The 18,756-nt window shown below is 38.0% G+C and overlaps 1 protein-coding gene across 1 annotated transcript in view; it reads right to left on the bottom strand.

Annotated features, from left to right (window-relative positions):
* The window catches only part of COL11A1 (collagen type XI alpha 1 chain), a 308,095-nt gene that overhangs the window by 74,744 nt on the left and 214,595 nt on the right, over positions 1–18,756 (bottom strand). The window contains exons 37-41 of the mRNA XM_070748567.1: positions 17,653–17,760; positions 11,479–11,586; positions 8,585–8,638; positions 3,692–3,745; positions 2,713–2,820 (exon numbers count right to left, since the gene is read on the bottom strand). Of these exons, the coding sequence (XP_070604668.1) occupies positions 2,713–2,820; positions 3,692–3,745; positions 8,585–8,638; positions 11,479–11,586; positions 17,653–17,760 (432 nt within the window). The remainder of the gene's footprint in view (positions 1–2,712; positions 2,821–3,691; positions 3,746–8,584; positions 8,639–11,478; positions 11,587–17,652; positions 17,761–18,756) is intronic.

Below are 18,756 nucleotides of genomic sequence, written 5' to 3'. Positions count from 1 at the left end.
TGGTTTCCTCATAGGGTTTGTGTGAGCCAGCTGGGAAGGTTACAAATGGTGATCACCTGATCCTGTATGTCACATCTACAAGTAGTAATTGATGATAAATACATTCCAGTAGCTAAGTGCCCAAATTTTGATCACATGAACATGGGGATGCTACAACGCAGGAGCGGGTTTCAGTTGAATTTTGCTATCGGTGTGCATCTGCGCATATGCATGTGTCCCTTACCAACATGCTCAGGACCACATTACAAGCTGAAACACGGAGAAAGAATAAAGGTCGGCATTCAGACAAAGGTGGGCAGGAGGGCTTCTTCCGACACGGAGACGCCAAGAAAAAAATCACCAAAATTACATCATCAGTGGGTTCCTACTGATGCAGTGCTCTGGAACGCATCAGTAGGAATCCACCACTGCTACAACGGATATAAATGTGAAAACTGGTTATAGATCACTTACTTCAGTGCTGTTGGGACCTCAAACAGTCACTAAATGAATAGTTGTAAATCAAGGACTACCTATAAATGTATGCTGTTCCAAACTACTTATAGGAAGGATATGATATAAGTTTAAATAAAAGTGCATATTTGATTTTTGTATAGATATTTCTGGCTGGGCTGGGGGGGGGTGAGCTGGGAGATGTGTATACATTGCATTTTAAAATATTAAATATCTCAGTAAAGTTACACATATGTCCTAACAATTAGGACAATTGTGGTCACAATGCTTTGGCTGAATCATTACCTACAAATTACTTGCTTGCAGATGTGATTGTAGAAAAAGTAAAGAGCTTCATGGTGAAGATGCTAGAATCTCATCAATTATTATTTGCTGACATGACACACTAATAACTAATCTAGCATTTGGTTATTAAGATTTATTGAGCCATAAACCTGTCTATCATATCTCAAACATACGTCCTCAATTAATGTGAAAGTTTAATTTTTCAGTTTGTCAATATTACCATTACAGTTTTAGGAGAATAGATGTGTCTAAGGTTAAGTATGCTAATTATTTCCAAATTTGTTCTCAAACACAGTCTTGACATGCTCACACTTAAATATCCCCCCCCCCCCTGTCAAAACCTCTCTTCTAATTTATGTTCTGAACAATTTGACACTGGCATGCACTTTTTAAAAAGTACTGTTTCTTTACATCACTTCAATTATTATTGTTGTTCATTTTTTATTTTCTTTCTCAAAGAGGTTGGAGAGATGATTTAAGAAAACTGAATAAATATTTTAATTATTTCATTTTTGTTTATAGGTAACATATTTGTTTATAGGCCTTTTATAATGTGCTTTGGGAATAATGTTTTCATTACACACCTTGGAAACCTTAATTCTATCTGATCAGTTGCACTTATATCAGCCATTACAACTAAAAATCCTTTAGATGTAAGAAGCTTGTACATCCCTATAGGTAGGAAGTTTTGCTGAAGGTTCTGATTTGTTTTCCTAATATTTTTTAGAATGAAAAATTGCACAATAAAAGATATAGAAAGAGGGACATCCCATTTTATCAGATGAACAGCTAACAAGGTTCAGATATTCCAGAAAAAGACTTTAAAACAGCAAACTATTTACAAAAAACGTAAGACAGAATCGGTTGCAGTATTTACCATAGGCTTACTATTGAGAGAGTAATAAACTCTGATATTAAATGGAAACACTTTAAATAATTATTTGTATTATTGAAACAGTTTCTAGTATGAATGATTGCAAACATATCAGACAATGTGATGATAATTTGGATATATTGAGTAAAATTTAACATCAAGGAATATTCTTTATAACAAAAAGAAAGATATTGTATGTCCTACATAATTTTTCTTGTTATGCATTCTGCATGAACTCTTGATTGCTCAGAGGCTCTTTATTATCACAATTGTGAACACAGGTACAAGAAATTATTACAAAGGAAAATGAGATTGAAACAAATATTTTCAGTATTTGTTTAAAACTTGGATTAATGAGTAGCTACCATACAACCATAACTAAATTAAACTTACATAAAGTTATAGTATATACCACTTACAATGCAGACAAAATTTGCTCCGTATTTCCATTGTGGAGCAGCTCAAAATGCTAAATTCATTAGTCCCTTTACTAAAATAGCAATTTCATTATGATGTCACTTTTAAATTGTTGCATTTTAAAAGAATATTTAATGTTTCAAAAACATGTTTCCTTTCTTATCCAAAACATTTTAATACTTAATTCTTAAATAGAAAAGTGTTCCAGATGTTGCACTGAAGTGAATCAATTTTATACTGGAATGTATTTTACTTTGTAAAGTAGGCAGCAGATTGACTCATTAATTCCCTTCTGGAGCTTTGAAATGAAACAGCTGTGCCTGCAGAAAAAATCCCGGGAAAGCCCTTGAATGATGAGGATTGCTTTTGTCTCCTATTTTTTTGTGAGAGATCCAGTGTTCTGGGATGGCTTACCATCCTTAATGATTTTTGTAGCTGAAGACAATTATGATCCAAACCTTGCGTTTAAAGAACTCAGCAGGCCCCTCCCTATCTCTGCTTTAATGCTTCATCTGCAACTTTAACAACCTTAGAACTGTGATTTAAGGATTTATTTGTTGTCACTGTCAGTACTCTCTGTATTATTTATCATGTAAAATTTTGTTATTGTTAAATAGGCTCACTTTACAATAGATTAAAAAAAAAGATGTGCAGGAAGGATAATACTGTACAATAAAATATACCTGGAGGCCAATAGGTCCTGGAGGACCAGGAAAACCTCGTGAACCTTCATCGCCTTTCTGTCCAAACATCCCTTGTTGTCCTCTTGGGCCAGGCTCCCCATCACCTCCCTGTAAATTGAAATAGGTTTAACTGACTCCAAATGTAAAGTATAGTCCCAACAATTTCAGATCTATTAATTGTATTAAAAAATATGGATCTAGAAAATGGGGAGGAGGGGAAACTCATTCCACAGATTCTGAACTTAACTCTGTGAGCTACAAAAACACCTCATTGACTTCAGTTGTGCTGAGGCAGCTTAATCATGTACAGGATTGCTCACTTTTCCTCATTTCTTGCAAATGATTCCATAAATTCAACCATGGGAAACAGACATTCTAAAAGAGTAAATAGTGACGGGGTTCGGATGCTTGTCACAGAAATAGCAAAAGTTCCATTTATTAACCAAGAGCCATTTGTCTTGCTCAGGAAAAAAAAAGCTAAATATGTGGATAATGGTGCTATCTTTCACACTTATCTGAAATTGTTACAGAATTTTCTTGATTAGATATCACCCTGGAAAAGTCCTAAGGGATGCAATCCATAATCGACATGTGGCTGATTCACAAAGACAGGTTTTTAAATGAATGCAAAATTAAGCAATGGGTTATGTACAGTACATGAAACACCTGTGACAATATGTAAAACCATTGAAAAAGATGCTTTTGTGCTCAGTGAAGAACCTTTGCCAAAAATGTGTTTTTATTTTGGGTTGTCATACTAATGAACAAAGGAAGCAGAATGGCATTGATTTAAGCCTGAAGCTTATATTAACCTTGCAGGTATGTAGTCATGGAATCTTGGAAGTTTTTTTTTTAAATTCCAGGTTTTAGGCTGTGTAAATCATTCCTAAACCTTTTCAATGAACAGTGGGGTTTTTTTTTCTAAATGCAAAAACTTCTAAAGAATTCATTTGCAATTTGAAACAAACAAGTAACTTACAGCTATTCCAGGAGCACCAATGGGACCCTGAAGACCAGGTGGTCCTGAAGGTCCCTGGAAAAAACACAAAAAGAGGGTAATGCTAGCATCGAAAATCGTATAAATACAGGATCTACATCATTCAAATATAACACGCATTACCATATTTCTTTGAAGAGAGGGAGCTTAAGGTTTATTACATTCATTGAAGCAAACCAATGTTATTAGTTTGCTTTTTTTCTTTTTTGTGCATTTTCTCAATGCATGGGTCTTGCTTTTTTAATAAAGAGATTTATTATTATTCTAGCTTTTTAATTCACTCGTCCATTTGCACTCTTCCTATCTTTGCCTTCAGCAGAAAGGGCAGGAATATTTGCAGACACCAAGCACAGTCTTCTTCTTTTCAGATTTAAAGTATCAAATAAAGTACACAGGAACAAGACAAAAAAGGAAAGCAAATTCAACAGTTTAAGCTAAAGTTCAGCATGAAGAGTTAATGCAACCAGCTGAAAAGAAAGGGAGGGAAGGAATTGAAAAGAACTAGTATTTTAACAAGGACCTCCCTTTCCATATAGTCCATAATGTAGACCATGGGTGTCAAACTTGCTGCATCACGTTGCCATGAGGTGATGTTTTGCAACAATTTTCCCATTTGCAGAGCTGGGGTGGGCGTGGCCTGCATGTGAATCATCTGGCCTGTGGGCCGCCAATTTGACACCTCTGATGTAGACTGACAGAAAGGGAACAATGACATCTTCACATAACCTTTGAAATATTGGGCCAGAAATTAATGTAAAGGTCTTCATATCGTTATAGGTAAAGGGCACTAGTACTCGATGTCAAATAGTCACATTTGTATAAATAAAACAGAATTTTAAATGACAATAAATACTATTATCATTTAAATAGTAAATTTAATAGAATATTACTATTCAGTAAATAAGCCTGAATAATGTTTTATTTATTTAAAATGCTATTTTATTTTATGATTTATATATTAATTGAAAATAGTCCTTCCAGGTTGAAAATAGTCCTTCCAAGTTGATTTGTTTTTAAGAAAGGTAAAACTAAACTAAAGACTTAAATTTAAACGCATCAGAGCATCTTGTAATCATATTTAAATGTGCTCATATTTACATGATATTTATTGAGCAATGACAGTTCAAATGATAATAATTTAGTAACAATCCCTGAAAATGAAAATGTTCCATGTTAATTATATGACTAAATCAAGGGTGGTCCATTTTGGATGCCAGGTAAGTACAGGGTACACTGAGAGGCTCAGGGAGGGGAAAAAATGGGCCTCCTGAAAGTTCGGGAAGGCTAGAAATGGGCCTGTTTCTGGCTTCCAGAGCCTGCAGAGGCCATTTTTGCCCTCCCAGATGCTCAAGGAAAGCCTCTGGAGCCCAGGGAGGGCAACACCCCCCCCCCCCACGCATGTGCAGTAGGCCAACTAGGCCACAGTCACCATGGCCATGCCCAACTAGCAACCGGGCAGAGAACCCCTTGCTAAAAATTTTGAAGCCACCCCTTGGACTGACCACATCCAAAATTTGATCATTGATACATACTGTGACATATTTTGTGTGCAACATACGATTGGCTAAAAGTACTCATATGTACCCAAAGGCTAACATGAAAACCAAGAAAGAGTAATTACATAAGCAGCACCAATAACTAAAAGAAATTAGCTACCTGCAGTTTTTACTTTGCATGTAGCAACCAGGTGGATTTTATTAAAAATATTCTAGTAAATTTCCTCAAAGTAAAATTTGATTCCAAACTTAGCGAAACATAAATATAATATCTTTTCATATCCCTCTGAAGTTTTATTTTATCTTTAAAATGTCTTTTAACCATTTTGCTAGAGATCAATAGAATACAGATTATGGCATATGTGTCTTAAAAGTTTGATTGTTACTAACGTTTGCAATATTTTTCCAAATATGGAAAATATATACCGTATTTTCCGGCGTATAAGACGACTGGGTGTATAAGACGACCCCCTAACTTTTCCAGTTAAAATATAGAATTTGAGATATACTCGCCGTATAAGACTACCCCCGGCGGGGAGAGCAAAGGTGGCAGCGGGAGTAGAGGAGGCGAGGCGGAGAAGAAAGAAGCGGCAGAAAAGTATAGTGTCTGAGCAGCAGTCCCCTTGGGACTGGGCAGCATAGAAGTGTAAGTAAATAAATAAGTAAGTAAGTAAGTAAGTAAGTAAGTAAGTAAGTAAGTAAGTAAGTAAGTAAGTAAGTAAATAAATAAATAAATAAATAAAATCTCTACTTTTTTATTAAAATAAATTAATAATAAAACAAAACCAAACTCTATTACTATTAAAACTAAAACAACCAGCAAATCCAAAAACATAACTATTAATAAAAACAGGTGAGGGCTGGGGTTTTTTTTCTCTGTTATTATTTAAGTGCTTTTACCATATGCTTTAAATCAAGAGTCACTTCTCTCTCTATTTCTCTCTCTTTCCTGTCATTCTCTGCCTCAATCATTTTCTCATTTCTCTTCCCCCCTTTTTTCTATCATTTCTCTCTCCCTCTCTCTTCCTTCCACTCCTTTCTCTCTTGCTTTCTTCCTCTCTCTCACTCTCTCTCTCTTCCTTCCTCTCTCCTCTCTCACTCTTTCTTTCTTTCCCTCTCTCACTCTCTCTTCCTTCCTGTCTTCTCTCTTTCTCTCTCCCTTTCTTTCCTTCTCTCTTCCTTCCACTTTTTTCTCTTTTTCTTTTCCTTCCTTCCCCTCCCTTTATATTTATCTCTTCATTCCTTCCTCTCTTCCTCCCTTTCTCTCTCCCTCTCATTCGTTTTTCTCTCCCTTCTCTCCCTTCCCTCCCTCCCTCCCTCCTTCTTTCCTCTCCTCTATCCCTCCCTCTCTTTCCTTTCTCTCCACGTCTCCGGCTTTGCTGACATGCACAAGGCTCAAGCCAGCTGCCCGGAAAAGCCATGAAGGTCCTCCTGCCCCCCACCCCCAGCAGAAAACACAATGGAGGTCTTCCGGTACCAGCTTGAGCCTCGCATTGCTCCACCCCGCTTCGCCTGTCATCCTGGACCTCCGTTGTGTTTTCGGGGGGAAGCGGTGGGAAAGCCCTGTGCTGGCCAGGAAAGCCGGGTTTGCTTTCCGTGAAAGCAGCGCGCCTTTTAAACACGCTGCTTTCTTGCAACATTTTCCTGGGTGGGTGGGGGAGGAGGCCACTCCCCCCCCCCAGGAAAGAGGTCCAGGAAACAGCGTGTTTAAAAGGCACGCTGCTATCATGGAAAGAAAACCCGGCTTTCCTGGCCAGCACAGGGCTTTCCCACCGCTTCCCCCCGAAAACACAACGGAGGTCCAGGATGACAGGCGAAGCAACGCGAGGTTCAAGCTGGTACCGGAAGACCTCCGTTGTGTTTTCGGGGGGAAGCGGTGGGAAAGCCCTGTGCTGGCCAGGAAAGCCGGGTTTGCTTTCCGTGAAAGCAGTGCGCCTTTTAAACACGCTGCTTTCTTGCAACATTTTCCTGGGTGGGTGGGGGAGGAGGCCACTCCCCTCCCCCCCCAGGAAAGAGGTCCAGGAAACAGCGTGTTTAAAAGGCACGCTGCTATCACGGAAAGCAAACCCGGCTTTCCTGGCCAGCACAGGATTTTCCCGCCGCTTCCCCCCCCGAAAACACAACGGAGGATTACAGGCAGGACGAAGCAGGGTGGAGCAATGCGAGGCTTGGCGCGTTTCTTTCGGCGGAAGAGGAGGCGAGGGAGCGGATCGGGCGGGGGCAGCACCTTCTACTGTCGGCGCCTACCCGCCCCCGACCCCCATGGGCTGGCAGGGGGATGGAGACTGCGCGCCCATGGAAAAGGGCGCGTGGGGCGGTATTTTGGTCTGCGCGGGCGCAGCCTACGGGGAACGGTGCTATGTAATCAGTATCCGGCGTACAAGACGACCCCCCACTTTGGGAAAGATTTTCAGGGGTCAAAAAGTCGTCTTATACGCCGGAAAATATGGTACATTTCTTTTTCCATATTAATACAGTAATGTATAATAAGCACATAGGAAAAAGAGATTAAACTTTATCATTTCTATAAGAAATAAATTGTAAGAAAATATTTAAAATCCACTTCCCACTATTTTAATGTCACCAAGGGGCCCAAGGTGACTGGCAAACCTAGAAACATAATAAGATATGCTGTCATCCAATATTTCAACATTCTACACTCATAGAAAACAATGTGAAATGCAATGACAGCAGGTACAATTATTATAAGAAAAACAAATGATAAAGAGAAAAAAAGGAGCTTTGTGTATAAATAACAGTAATTAGCTATGGCAATCAAAATGCCCTTCAAAAATAAATAAAAAGTTTTCATAATCTGTTAAATGTCTAAAACAAAGTAATTCAAGCTAAGAATTGGAAGAAAAAATAATGGAATGCTTTTCTCCTGGTAAGTAGAGTGCCAATAAAAACATTTAAGAGTGCGACAAGCAGCATCTTATTTCTTGCTTAAAATAGGAGACATTGCAGGGATAATCTAGGGTTATCCATCTCCATAGCTCCAAAGTTCAGAAAGTCCAGCAATTATTGTTACTTCAACAGCAGGGAAAGGAACTAGCTTTATTTGAGAATCTGATCAGCCACTAAAATCTCTTGGAATAGTGGTAGCCCAGTAGATACTTTATTTGGGGGTTTTCAAGGCTTAGGAAGATGTACAACCACAAAGGATTTGGGTTATGGAAAAAAAAGAAGCTTTGGTCTGTCAAGGACAGGGGTGAAAAGATGGAAGCTGGACCGTATTGAAGAAATATAACAATCACCAAAAAGCATTATCAAGAAATATGAAGCCCCTTTTTTGATACATTTTTTTCTACACATTTCCTTGTGGCCAAGCAATAAGCAATATAGTAAAGGCATTGGCTGGGGATAGAAAAATACTTACATTTTCTCCTTTGTCACCTTTACTCCCTTTTTGACCTGGTTCTCCAATTTCACCCTGTAATCAAAAGAAAGGTATTACATCTCTCTATAAAGGACCCATTTCTTTGTTAGCAGTAGTCAATACTGAACTACCTTCAAATGTCACCATATTATTCTCTCTGCCTTTGAGTGGCGGCCTGAAGAGGGCAATTTTGGGTTGATCAATCACATTTTGGTACGAGAGATTTGGAAAATCTCGCTAAAGCCTCAAAGTGCAGCGTTCTTGCGATGAAATTTACTTTAACTCAATTTTATAATAAGGAAACTGCTAGCTTTGTTTTACCTTCACATCACCTTCAATATAAAGTTATTGTGTAATTGTGATTGACCAAAGAACAGTTGCTTTCCCCTGTGTGTAAGGTGTCCGTGATCAAAAACATCATATAAAAATATCATTAAGTTTGCCTTCTCTCAAGATAGAATAAAGCCTTGCCCTATATAGATAATCTCCTCTTTAAAGTGTGAATAAGTGAAAAAGTTAGTAATTAAAAATAGATTTCCATTTCACCTCAAATAACCAGCTTTGAAACATACTAAGAATTAGTAAAATGTACTTTGAAGTTGGCTGGTTTGTTTCAAACCTGGAAGCTACATTTTTCTAATTTTTGATTAAATCAGAAATGATAGTTCATTAAAAAGTAACATGCACCATTTTGGGGCATTTTGAGAAAGTAAACTCACAGGTAATGAGAAATATAACTCCTATTTTATCAATTTGAGGCCCACCACCATCCTCCCCAAATATAATCTTGTACAAGTATATTAAATATATATCTTTTCACCTCCACTATACAGTGGTCCCCCGATCATTGCGAGGGTTCCGTTCCAGGACCCCTCGCAATGATCGGTTTTTCGCGAAGTAGCGCTGCGGAAGTAAAAACACCATCTGCGCATGCGCAGATGGTGTTTTTACTTCCGCCGCAGCAGCGAGGAGCCGAAGATTGGGGTTTCCCCACTGCCCACGCAAACTCCTCGCTGCCGCTCGCCCGCCCTTCGCCCGCCCACGCCGTTCGCTTGCGCCGCTTCCCAGCTGAGTCCTGAAGCCAATTCGCTTCAGGACTCAGCTGGGAAGCGGTGCGAGCGAACGGCGTGGGCGGGCGAAGGGCGGGCGAGCGGCGGGCGCACGGGCAGGCGGGCGGCGGACAAGCCGCTCGCTCGCGCCGCTTCCCAGCTGAGTCCTGAAGCCAATTCGCTTCAGGACTCAGCTGGGAAGCGGCGCGAGCGAACGGCGTGGGCGGGCGAAGGGCGGAGCGAGCGGCGGGCGTGCGGGCAGGCAGGCGGCGGACAAGCTGCGGGCAGACAAGGCAAGCGGCGGGGCGCGGCAGCAGCGAGGAGTTTGCGTGGGCGGTGGGGAAACTCCTCGCTGATGCCCGCCGCTCGCCCTCCCGCCAGCAAGAGGGGGAAGACCCAGGGAAGCCGCCCAGCAGCTGATCTGCCCGGCACCATCTACGCATGCGTGGCCATAGAAAAAAAGGGCGCGCATGCGCAGATGGTGTTTTGACTTCCGGGTTGAAAAATCGCCATATAGCCGTTTCGCAATGATCGGGATCGCAATACCCGGGGGATCACTGTATAGTGCTTTCTCCCATCCCTTCAATTAATCAGCTTTCTGTTTAGCTGGCCAATTGGGAAATATAGAAGATGTTATCAAATTGGCTCTCTGTTCTTGCTTTGTATTTCTGTTTTTTTCACTAGAAACATGCATGTTGTAAAACCCTACATGGCCTCCACTAAGCGGAAGTGGAGAAGCCATTGCTCAGTATATTCATGGAGAATGGGGAAATAGTCCAGTGGAGGGGGAGCAAGGTTTAACCTGAAAAAAAGAGAAGGAAACCCCCAAATCCAACAGATCTTTCTGATGATAAACCACCTATTTGCAACATTAGTGGAAAGTCTGCAAATCTGTCTTCAATATTTTTCCTTTGCAATAGGAGCTGAACCAATAGGCTTGTTCATTTAACTTATAAAACTGCATCAAGATATTGTGACAACAATGTATCTGCCCCCCCCCCCATATGTGAAAGGGGAATGAATCATAATGTCTGAATAGTAATATAATTAAATTTTAATCTGTGTAGGATGTGATGCTACTACTGAAAACTTGCCAATGAATAAGGAAATAGTGCTAATGTATATGCATTGCATACGTTGGAGATAGGAAAGACTATCCAGCTGGATTTCCTATTCTTTCTAAAACAACTGAAAAGAATATTAATAAGGTAGGCATATGTGAGAAAGGGAACAGCTGTCAGGAAATATAGTTTGCAACCAAGGTTAAACTATCTTCACCCATGCATCTTCTCTCCATGCTTAGCTTTGGTACAATCAGACTTTTAAAAGGCACCAGTTCAAGAAAGTACCTCTACTCATGAACTTAATTTGTTCCATGACCAGTTACTTAAATAGAAATGTTTGTAAGAAGAAGCAATTTTTTCCATAGGAACCAAGGTAAAAGCAAATAATGTGTGTGATTGGGGAAACCACAGGGAGGATGAAGGCCCTGTTTCCTCTCAGGAGATTCCTAGAGAGGGCCCACAGAGGTTTCTCCCCACCTTTTCCGGCCCTGTTTCCTCCCAGGAGATTCCTAGAGAGGGCCCACAGAGGCTTCTCCCCACGTTTTCCGGACCTGTTTCCTCCTAGGAGATTCCTAGAGAGGCCCCACAGAGGCTTCTCCCTGCGGTTACAGTTTCGGAGGCTTGGGTTTGTAAGTGGAAAATGGTTCTTGAGAAGAGGCAAAAAAATCTTGAACACCCAGTTCTTATCTAGAAAAGTTCGTAAGTAGAGGCGTTCTTAGGTAGAGGTACCACTGTAGTTGTAATAAACTTCAAAAGAAACACAGAACGATAATCAACTGACCTTGTCACCATCTTCTCCAGGGGAGCCAGCTGGTCCTGCAGGGCCAGGAAGACCCACTGGTCCCTGTATTCCATCACGTCCAGCTGGTCCCTGAGGACCTTTTTCACCCTGTTTCCAATAACAAGCAATTGTTCATATTATTGTTGATAAATAATTGGTAGTTCCACAAGATGAAAGATGTATAAGATCTAAGTGCTTAGCTCAGGACTGTAAACTTTCACTTACATTGTTAAAATGGTTTAATATTCTTACATGTAAATTAATAAGTTTATTGATTAATTTCTAATCAAAGTTACGCTGAGCATTAATTGTATTATTTTGGCATTTCCATTGTTCATTTGCAAATATTGTATTTCACCGATTTTTTTGCTTTTGCTCCTGTGTAGGCTTTTTAAATCACGGATATTTTTTAAAAGAAGAAATGTACAGGATTATGCAGAATTGAAGGAAATAATACATCAGTGAAACACATTAATATTCTGAATGTCGCAGGAATCTGGCGAACTAAGGTCTGAATGGAGTCCTGTCATCAGCAGCCTTGTCAAGCTGATTTATTCTCAGATATTTCTACTGATCAGGTTTATACCAAAATGCTTCTTAGAATCCGTTGTGAAATGTCTTTAAGATTGGTTTAAAATGGTATTATGCTCCAGAGGTTCGTTCGTCCCAGTTCGGATTGATTTGCCTGAACCGCTAGTGACCCACTGCTGATGTCACGATGACATCTTTTTTTAAAAAAAAAAAGATTTTTTTTTTCTTCTGAGTTTGTGCAGGAACTGAATTTCTGGCACTGCATATGAGTTGTCATCATGTTATTGGCTTTTGGTGGGGGTATCTTTTGGTACTACACATGTGCATTTGCACTTTGCGTGCATGCGTCCATGAGGCACAGCCACACGGTGCGGAGGAAGTGAACTGGCAGCGAGGTAAGTTAGAACCCACCCCTGCTATGCTATTTGGAATAGATAAAACAAGCCTGTTCAGAAATCAATGCTACCTAGTTCAATATATTCATCATAGAAACATAGAAACATAGAAGACTGACGGCAGAAAAAGACCTCATGGTCCATCTAGTCTGCCCTTATACTATTTCCTGCATTTTATCTTACAATGGATATATGTTTATCCCAGGCATGTTTAAATTCAGTTACTGTGGATTTACCAACCACGTCTGCTGGAAGTTTGTTCCAAGGATCTACTACTCTTTCAGTGAAATAATATTTTCTCACGTTGCTTTTGATCTTTCCCCCAACTAACTTCAGTTTGTGTCCCCTTGTTCTTGTGTTCACTTTCCTATTAAAAACACTTCCCTCCTGAACCTTATTTAACCCTTTAACATATTGAAATGTTTCGATCATGTCCCCCCTTTTCCTTCTATCCTCCAGACTATACAGATTGAGTTCATTAAGTCTTTCCTGATACGTTTTATGCTAAAGACCTTCCACCATTCTTGTAGCCTGTCTTTGGACCCGTTCAATTTTGTCAATATCTTTTTGTAGGTGAGGTCTCCAGAACTGAACACAGTACTCCAAATGTGGTCTCACCAGTGCTCTATATAAGGGGATCACAATCTCCCTCTTCCTGCTTGTTATACTCTAGCTATGCAGCCAAGCATCCTACTTGCTTTTCCTACTGCCCAACCACACTGCTAACCCATTTTGAGACTGTCAGAAATCACTTTTTCAAGAGTAAAAGTCTAAATCAGAAAGAAGAGGGGATGGGTGTCAACTAAATTTCCCAAACACCAGAAAGCAAAAAACAAGCAAACAAAAAATGGATGGAAACTAACCAAGGAGAGAAGCAACCTAAAACTAAGAAGAAATTTCCTAATGGTGAGAACAATTAACCAGTAGAATGGCTTCACTTCAGACGTTGTGAGCATTCCATCAACGGAGGCTTTTAAGAAGAGACTGGACAGCCCCTTCACTGAAACAGCATAGGGTCTTCTACTCGATCAGGGGATTGAGCTAGTTGATCTCTAAGATCTCTTCCAACTCTGTTCTTCTATGATTCTATAAATGGTCTCTTGGATTGTAGTTATCCTTAGGGTCTGATAAAGTGATGGATAAGAAATGCACAATAGGAATTGTTGGTTGCTGTTGTTATTTATCATTATCATCATCATCATCATTTGTTTGGTGTTGTAGAGAAGAATGTCACAAAAATGATTTAGTGATGCTTCAGTAGGGATTCCTTTTTAAATATTGAAGAATATTACATTTCATATTACATGGGGTATATTAACCCTAGCCCTAAACTTAACCCTTGTGAGTGGCACAGTGTTCTATAAATAAAGCCAAACCTTTGAAAATGAGCATTTTAAAAAAGCAACCTTATGAAGAATCTCTGTACTGTTACAGAGAAGGTTTCCACAAAGAAGGTTGTAGGCAAAGGGATGTATTTGGCACCACTCTAGCTGAAATCTTAATTTTAAAAGATCTACAAAATAAAAGCACGTCAGCCAAGTGCCAAAATACTGTGAATTAAAGTATCCAAGAAAGTGTATTTGAAAGACAGGATGCGCGACAGAAAACTCTGTTTCTCTGAGATTCTGAAACAACCAAAAAAAGAGCTAACAATAAATATCTTAAAGGAAGAATAGGAGTGTGTAGGAGAAATTCTAATCTTGATGTGTTTGGTAGAATCTGTACTTGTACTTGCTTGATTGATTATAATTGTCCAAGTTGAATATGTGAGTGGCAAAGAACAGAATTTAAAATTGTCGACTGGTTGCAATGAGAAACCTATTTCCAGGTTTCATAAGCTTTTATCCCTGGATCTATTTTAGCAAATTCAGTGACAGCATTCAGATTTTCCCTCCTTGTTCATTCAGTCATGGTAAGAACTCATACATATGAATTACAAAAATCAGGATGTCATACCGCAAGAGTTTAAGTCGCTCAGTAACTATTGTCTGCGTTTCAGAATTTCAATACATCTTTATGATACGTGCACTATAAATAATAGTCTAGGAAATAGAAATAAGAATACAAATAACATGGCTTCCTAAAGATTACAGACAGAAATCAAATTGAAAATATATGAAAGAATTAAAAAAAACCTAGCCAAATATTTTAAGAATAAAAGAAGCCCTAACCAAACCAAAAATAACCTGAATTTTTCCCCACTGCCCAAATTTTTTTCTATAGCTAATGCTATAAATGTTACTCAAATAAAGTAGGTAATTCAATGTCAGTAAGAGAGGAGAGGACATGAAATGGGGTATTCTGAAATAAAGCACAGATACCTGGAAGACTGAGCAGGAACATTGCAAGGTATCATGGCAGGATGCATTTATATGTAAAAATAGAGACAATGCTTTTATTTCAGAAACAAGGAATTGCACTTGAGTTAAATGTGAACAATTAAGCAGTGCTAAATAAAGATATGTTAACTTCTCCAGGTATCTCATTAAATTGACCTCTTATGAATTCCAAGCTCTCTTCTTCTACTGATTTTGACATAATCTCCTATAGTTTTTCACTGTATTGAACTCAAATATCTGCAGGAGGTAGCTTCATGGTCCTGACTCATAGAATGCTACCATTATTATTATTTTTAAATGTCAACACTATGCTGCTATCTAGTTCTCAGCCAATAGTACAGGACTAAGGGAACACTTGATATAATCATATTCTGTATGAAATTAGTAGTGAAGGATTATCGTTTCTCCCAATTACATCAACCCATCCCACCCGGTAAAGGAGAGAGGGCATGCTGTGGATTTTATCAAAAAATTATGACTGGCGGGCTGTAGGAAGAGATCCTTCTCTACAATAGACCTAGTCTTTTGGAACATCTTACCCTCAGAGGTGAACCAAGCCCATACTCTTAAGGACCTTCTAGAAGAGTGTTAAGACCTTCTGGTTCTGCAGCAGGGTCTAAGAATACTATTGAACCCTGTGGATGGGTGGTGGGTTGAGGGCATTCCCGCCACCTTATTAACCTATTAACTTTGTTAATTTCTTATTTTGTTGTATATTTTTATCCTTGTTTTAACCCTGTTTTTAATCACATCTTTATATTATTTTATAATATTTTTTGCAAACCACTTAGTCACCTATGCGAGAGGGTGGTGCAAAAAATTGATGAAATAATAAAAATAATAGCTTACAAACATTCATAAATTTCTTCATAATTTGAAAAAATAAAAACAATATTTGAAATGAAAACCAATAATATGAGTAAAGAGAATTTGAAAGTTTTCATCCAACTCAACCATATTTGTGTACTTATCACCTCTTTCAGTTATGCCTTTTAGGCTTCTTGTTTTAAATAGTTCAAATAAAAGTGTAATATGATAATAATTTAGTTGTACCTATTGAACTTTTGACAAATGGACAGAAGCTAAAATGTTATTTGATTTGATGGGATTTTTTGTATTTAAAAAAATTGGAAATTTCTTCATAAATGAGATTCAAACAGTTCAGTAGATCTGCATCAGAAAAGTAGATTTTACTGTAATATTTTTAGCACCAGTTAAATATTGTCATTTTACACCCATGTATTGCTGTTTTGTTCGTAAAAAGTCACACTTGTACTGTTCGGATCATATAGGACCCGGACCAAAAAAGGTCTATTTTAGGTACTTAAATTTGGTCTTTTTGAAAACTTTTTTCACTGGGATACTAATTTCAACACTTCTGAACATAATGAAATGAAAATTGAACTGAACAAAGTGATGCTTATTTGTTTATTTTTCTCAGAAAAGGCCCCCACCAGGCTGTGCTCAATTTTTCCAGTTTATATACAAATTATGCTGTAAATTCAAAATTACATACTTGTTTTTAGTAAAATGGATTTCTTTCATAACATTAGTTGTCTGGCTATCATGTACTTGCTTTTCAAAAGGATATTACAAATATTTTCAGCAAAATCTAAGGCCAGGAAGGTGGCCCATTTCTGAGCAAAATAAACATATAAGCATCATTTTTTCAGTTTATTTCTATTTTTCTTATGATCAGTAATATTCACTTTAGTATATCAATACCAAAGGGGGAAAACATATTTGAGATTTGGAGCCTTAAAAAAGAAACTGAAAAAAATGCTCCAAATCATGGGGTAGGGGCTTTTCTGAGCAAAATAAACAAATAAGCATCAATATTTTCAGTTCAATTTTCATATCATTATGTTCAGAAATGTTCAAATTAGTATCCCAGTGAAAAATGTTTTACGAGCAAAATAAACAAATAAGCATTACGGTAATTTTTTCATCTCAATTTTACTTTCATTGTGTTCAGAAAAATTCAAATTAGTATCCCAGCGAAAAACGTTTTCAAAAAGAGCAAATTTAAGTACCTAAATTAAACCTTTTTTGGTCCGGGTCGTATACCACCTGAACAGAACAAGTGTGACTTTTTTTGCCCAGAAAAAACTAAGCCCCCCCCCCCATCCCTCCCAAAATACAAAAAAATATGCAGGGAAATTTTTTTACAGGGTCTCAAACTTGGCTTTGGATCACTTACGGCCCGAACAGAGCAGCAACATACTGCCACTGTTCCTAAACTATTCTATACAGTAGTTTGATTTTCCTTAATTTCAATGCTTGATGAGCCACAGTTAATCCTTTTTACTTATATTGGAATTTTCTGTAAGGAGTAAAAAAAATAGATAATAGAAGTATGAAGTTTTTAATTTGTATGGCACAATTTTAATATTTACAATTAAGTACTCGTTTATCTTAATACTGACACCGAATTTGTAATGTAGGATTCACATGAAGCACCTGTTATATTGAATTCTAAGAGTCTTTTTATCTATCAATATACATTTTACTTACAAGCTATACATAGTAGGAATAACTTTAATGAAATACGATAAGGAATGAAAAACAAATGAGTGCATTAAAATAGAACAGGGCACTAAGTTTAAAACAAACCTACATTTTAACAAAATATTTTACAACCAAATACAGCCCTTATTGCGTTCATAATTATTGGTTCTGCTTAACCTCTTTCCCTAGGTTTTAAGGGTCTGATAAAGTGTACCAAACTGTCATAGAGTTTAATTAAATTTTTTCAGGACTCTGTTGTAAATACTGTAGAAAAGGAGTATGCCTGGCACATATGCAATAGAAAAGTGCTGGAGTGTGAAGAAATAACATTAGCAAATATGAAAGGTAATAAGTTTTGTAATACCGTAGTCTTAACATGTGCTGTCTTCAGAATTACTTACCGGACCTCCCTTTTCTCCTGCAGGACCAGGGGGACCTTGCGGCCCAGGACGTCCTGGTAAACCAATAGGTCCTGCTGCACCTGCTGGGCCACGTTCACCGGAAGAACCCTTGTATGTAAAGAAGAAGTAACAGCTTATTTTAGGACTGATGTACCAAACATTCATTCGTTCATTCATCATTTATTCATTCATTCATGCAAAGTGCCTAAATTTGGGGGACTTGTTAAAAAGGATAAGGAAGGGTCATTGTAAAAAAAGGGAAGTGGGAAGAAAGGCATTACATAGTAATAAAACAGGTCTTAAACTATACATAAAGTAATCTATATCACTATATTATGACCACAATTACAGTATACTGTATAACAAGAGACATAAAATACATGTACATAATGTAAAATAGAGTAGTGAATCTATAAGATACAAAAATAGACGGGGAAATAAAAGAAGAAAGGAAGAGATGTTGATAGAGGAAGATTGGGGATAGGGCAAAGGGTGAGAAGAGTCTGCCAAGTAGCAGATGTTTTCAGGATATGCAACATTGTGATATGATAAGATAGTGGGTGTATATGTTAGAAAGTAAAGTGATCAAGTATAAAGTTGGGTCAATAAGTCATATTTATTGTGTGAGATTGTAGATCAATTGGTGTTCCAAAATGATTAAAGAATAGTTAAAGAAAATATGTTGCAAGAGTCTATCTTCAAGATCAAGTTAATTGTACTCAGTATTTGGCCGTGTTCCATTGGTAATTTTTGTTTTCATTTAGAATGGTAGAAGAGGGGGGGAAATGTTTGCTTTTTGGCCATAATTGATAGGTATTTTTTTTGCTGCAATCCATTGGTACCATTTCTCCCATATCTTGTAGAAATCATGAAACTTTTGAACCATACATCTTAGTACTATCTTTTTTGATTGCTAAAATTCCTCAAGGACATTCCTAAACTTTTAACTTGGCATCCTGCTAGACTGGAATAATTAGCATGAAATAGAATTCTGTAAAGGTTTTTATTTGTGGCAGTAAGTGCTTTGCATTTTAAGAAAGCTTGACAGTCAAAACCAAAATGATATCATATAGTAAAAAAGAAGACAAATACGATAAATATAGC

The sequence above is a fragment of the Erythrolamprus reginae genome, chromosome 3 (genome assembly GCF_031021105.1).
Source record: "Erythrolamprus reginae isolate rEryReg1 chromosome 3, rEryReg1.hap1, whole genome shotgun sequence".
Lineage (NCBI taxonomy): Eukaryota > Metazoa > Chordata > Lepidosauria > Squamata > Dipsadidae > Erythrolamprus > Erythrolamprus reginae.
This window is presented reverse-complemented; position numbering and strand designations above follow the sequence as displayed.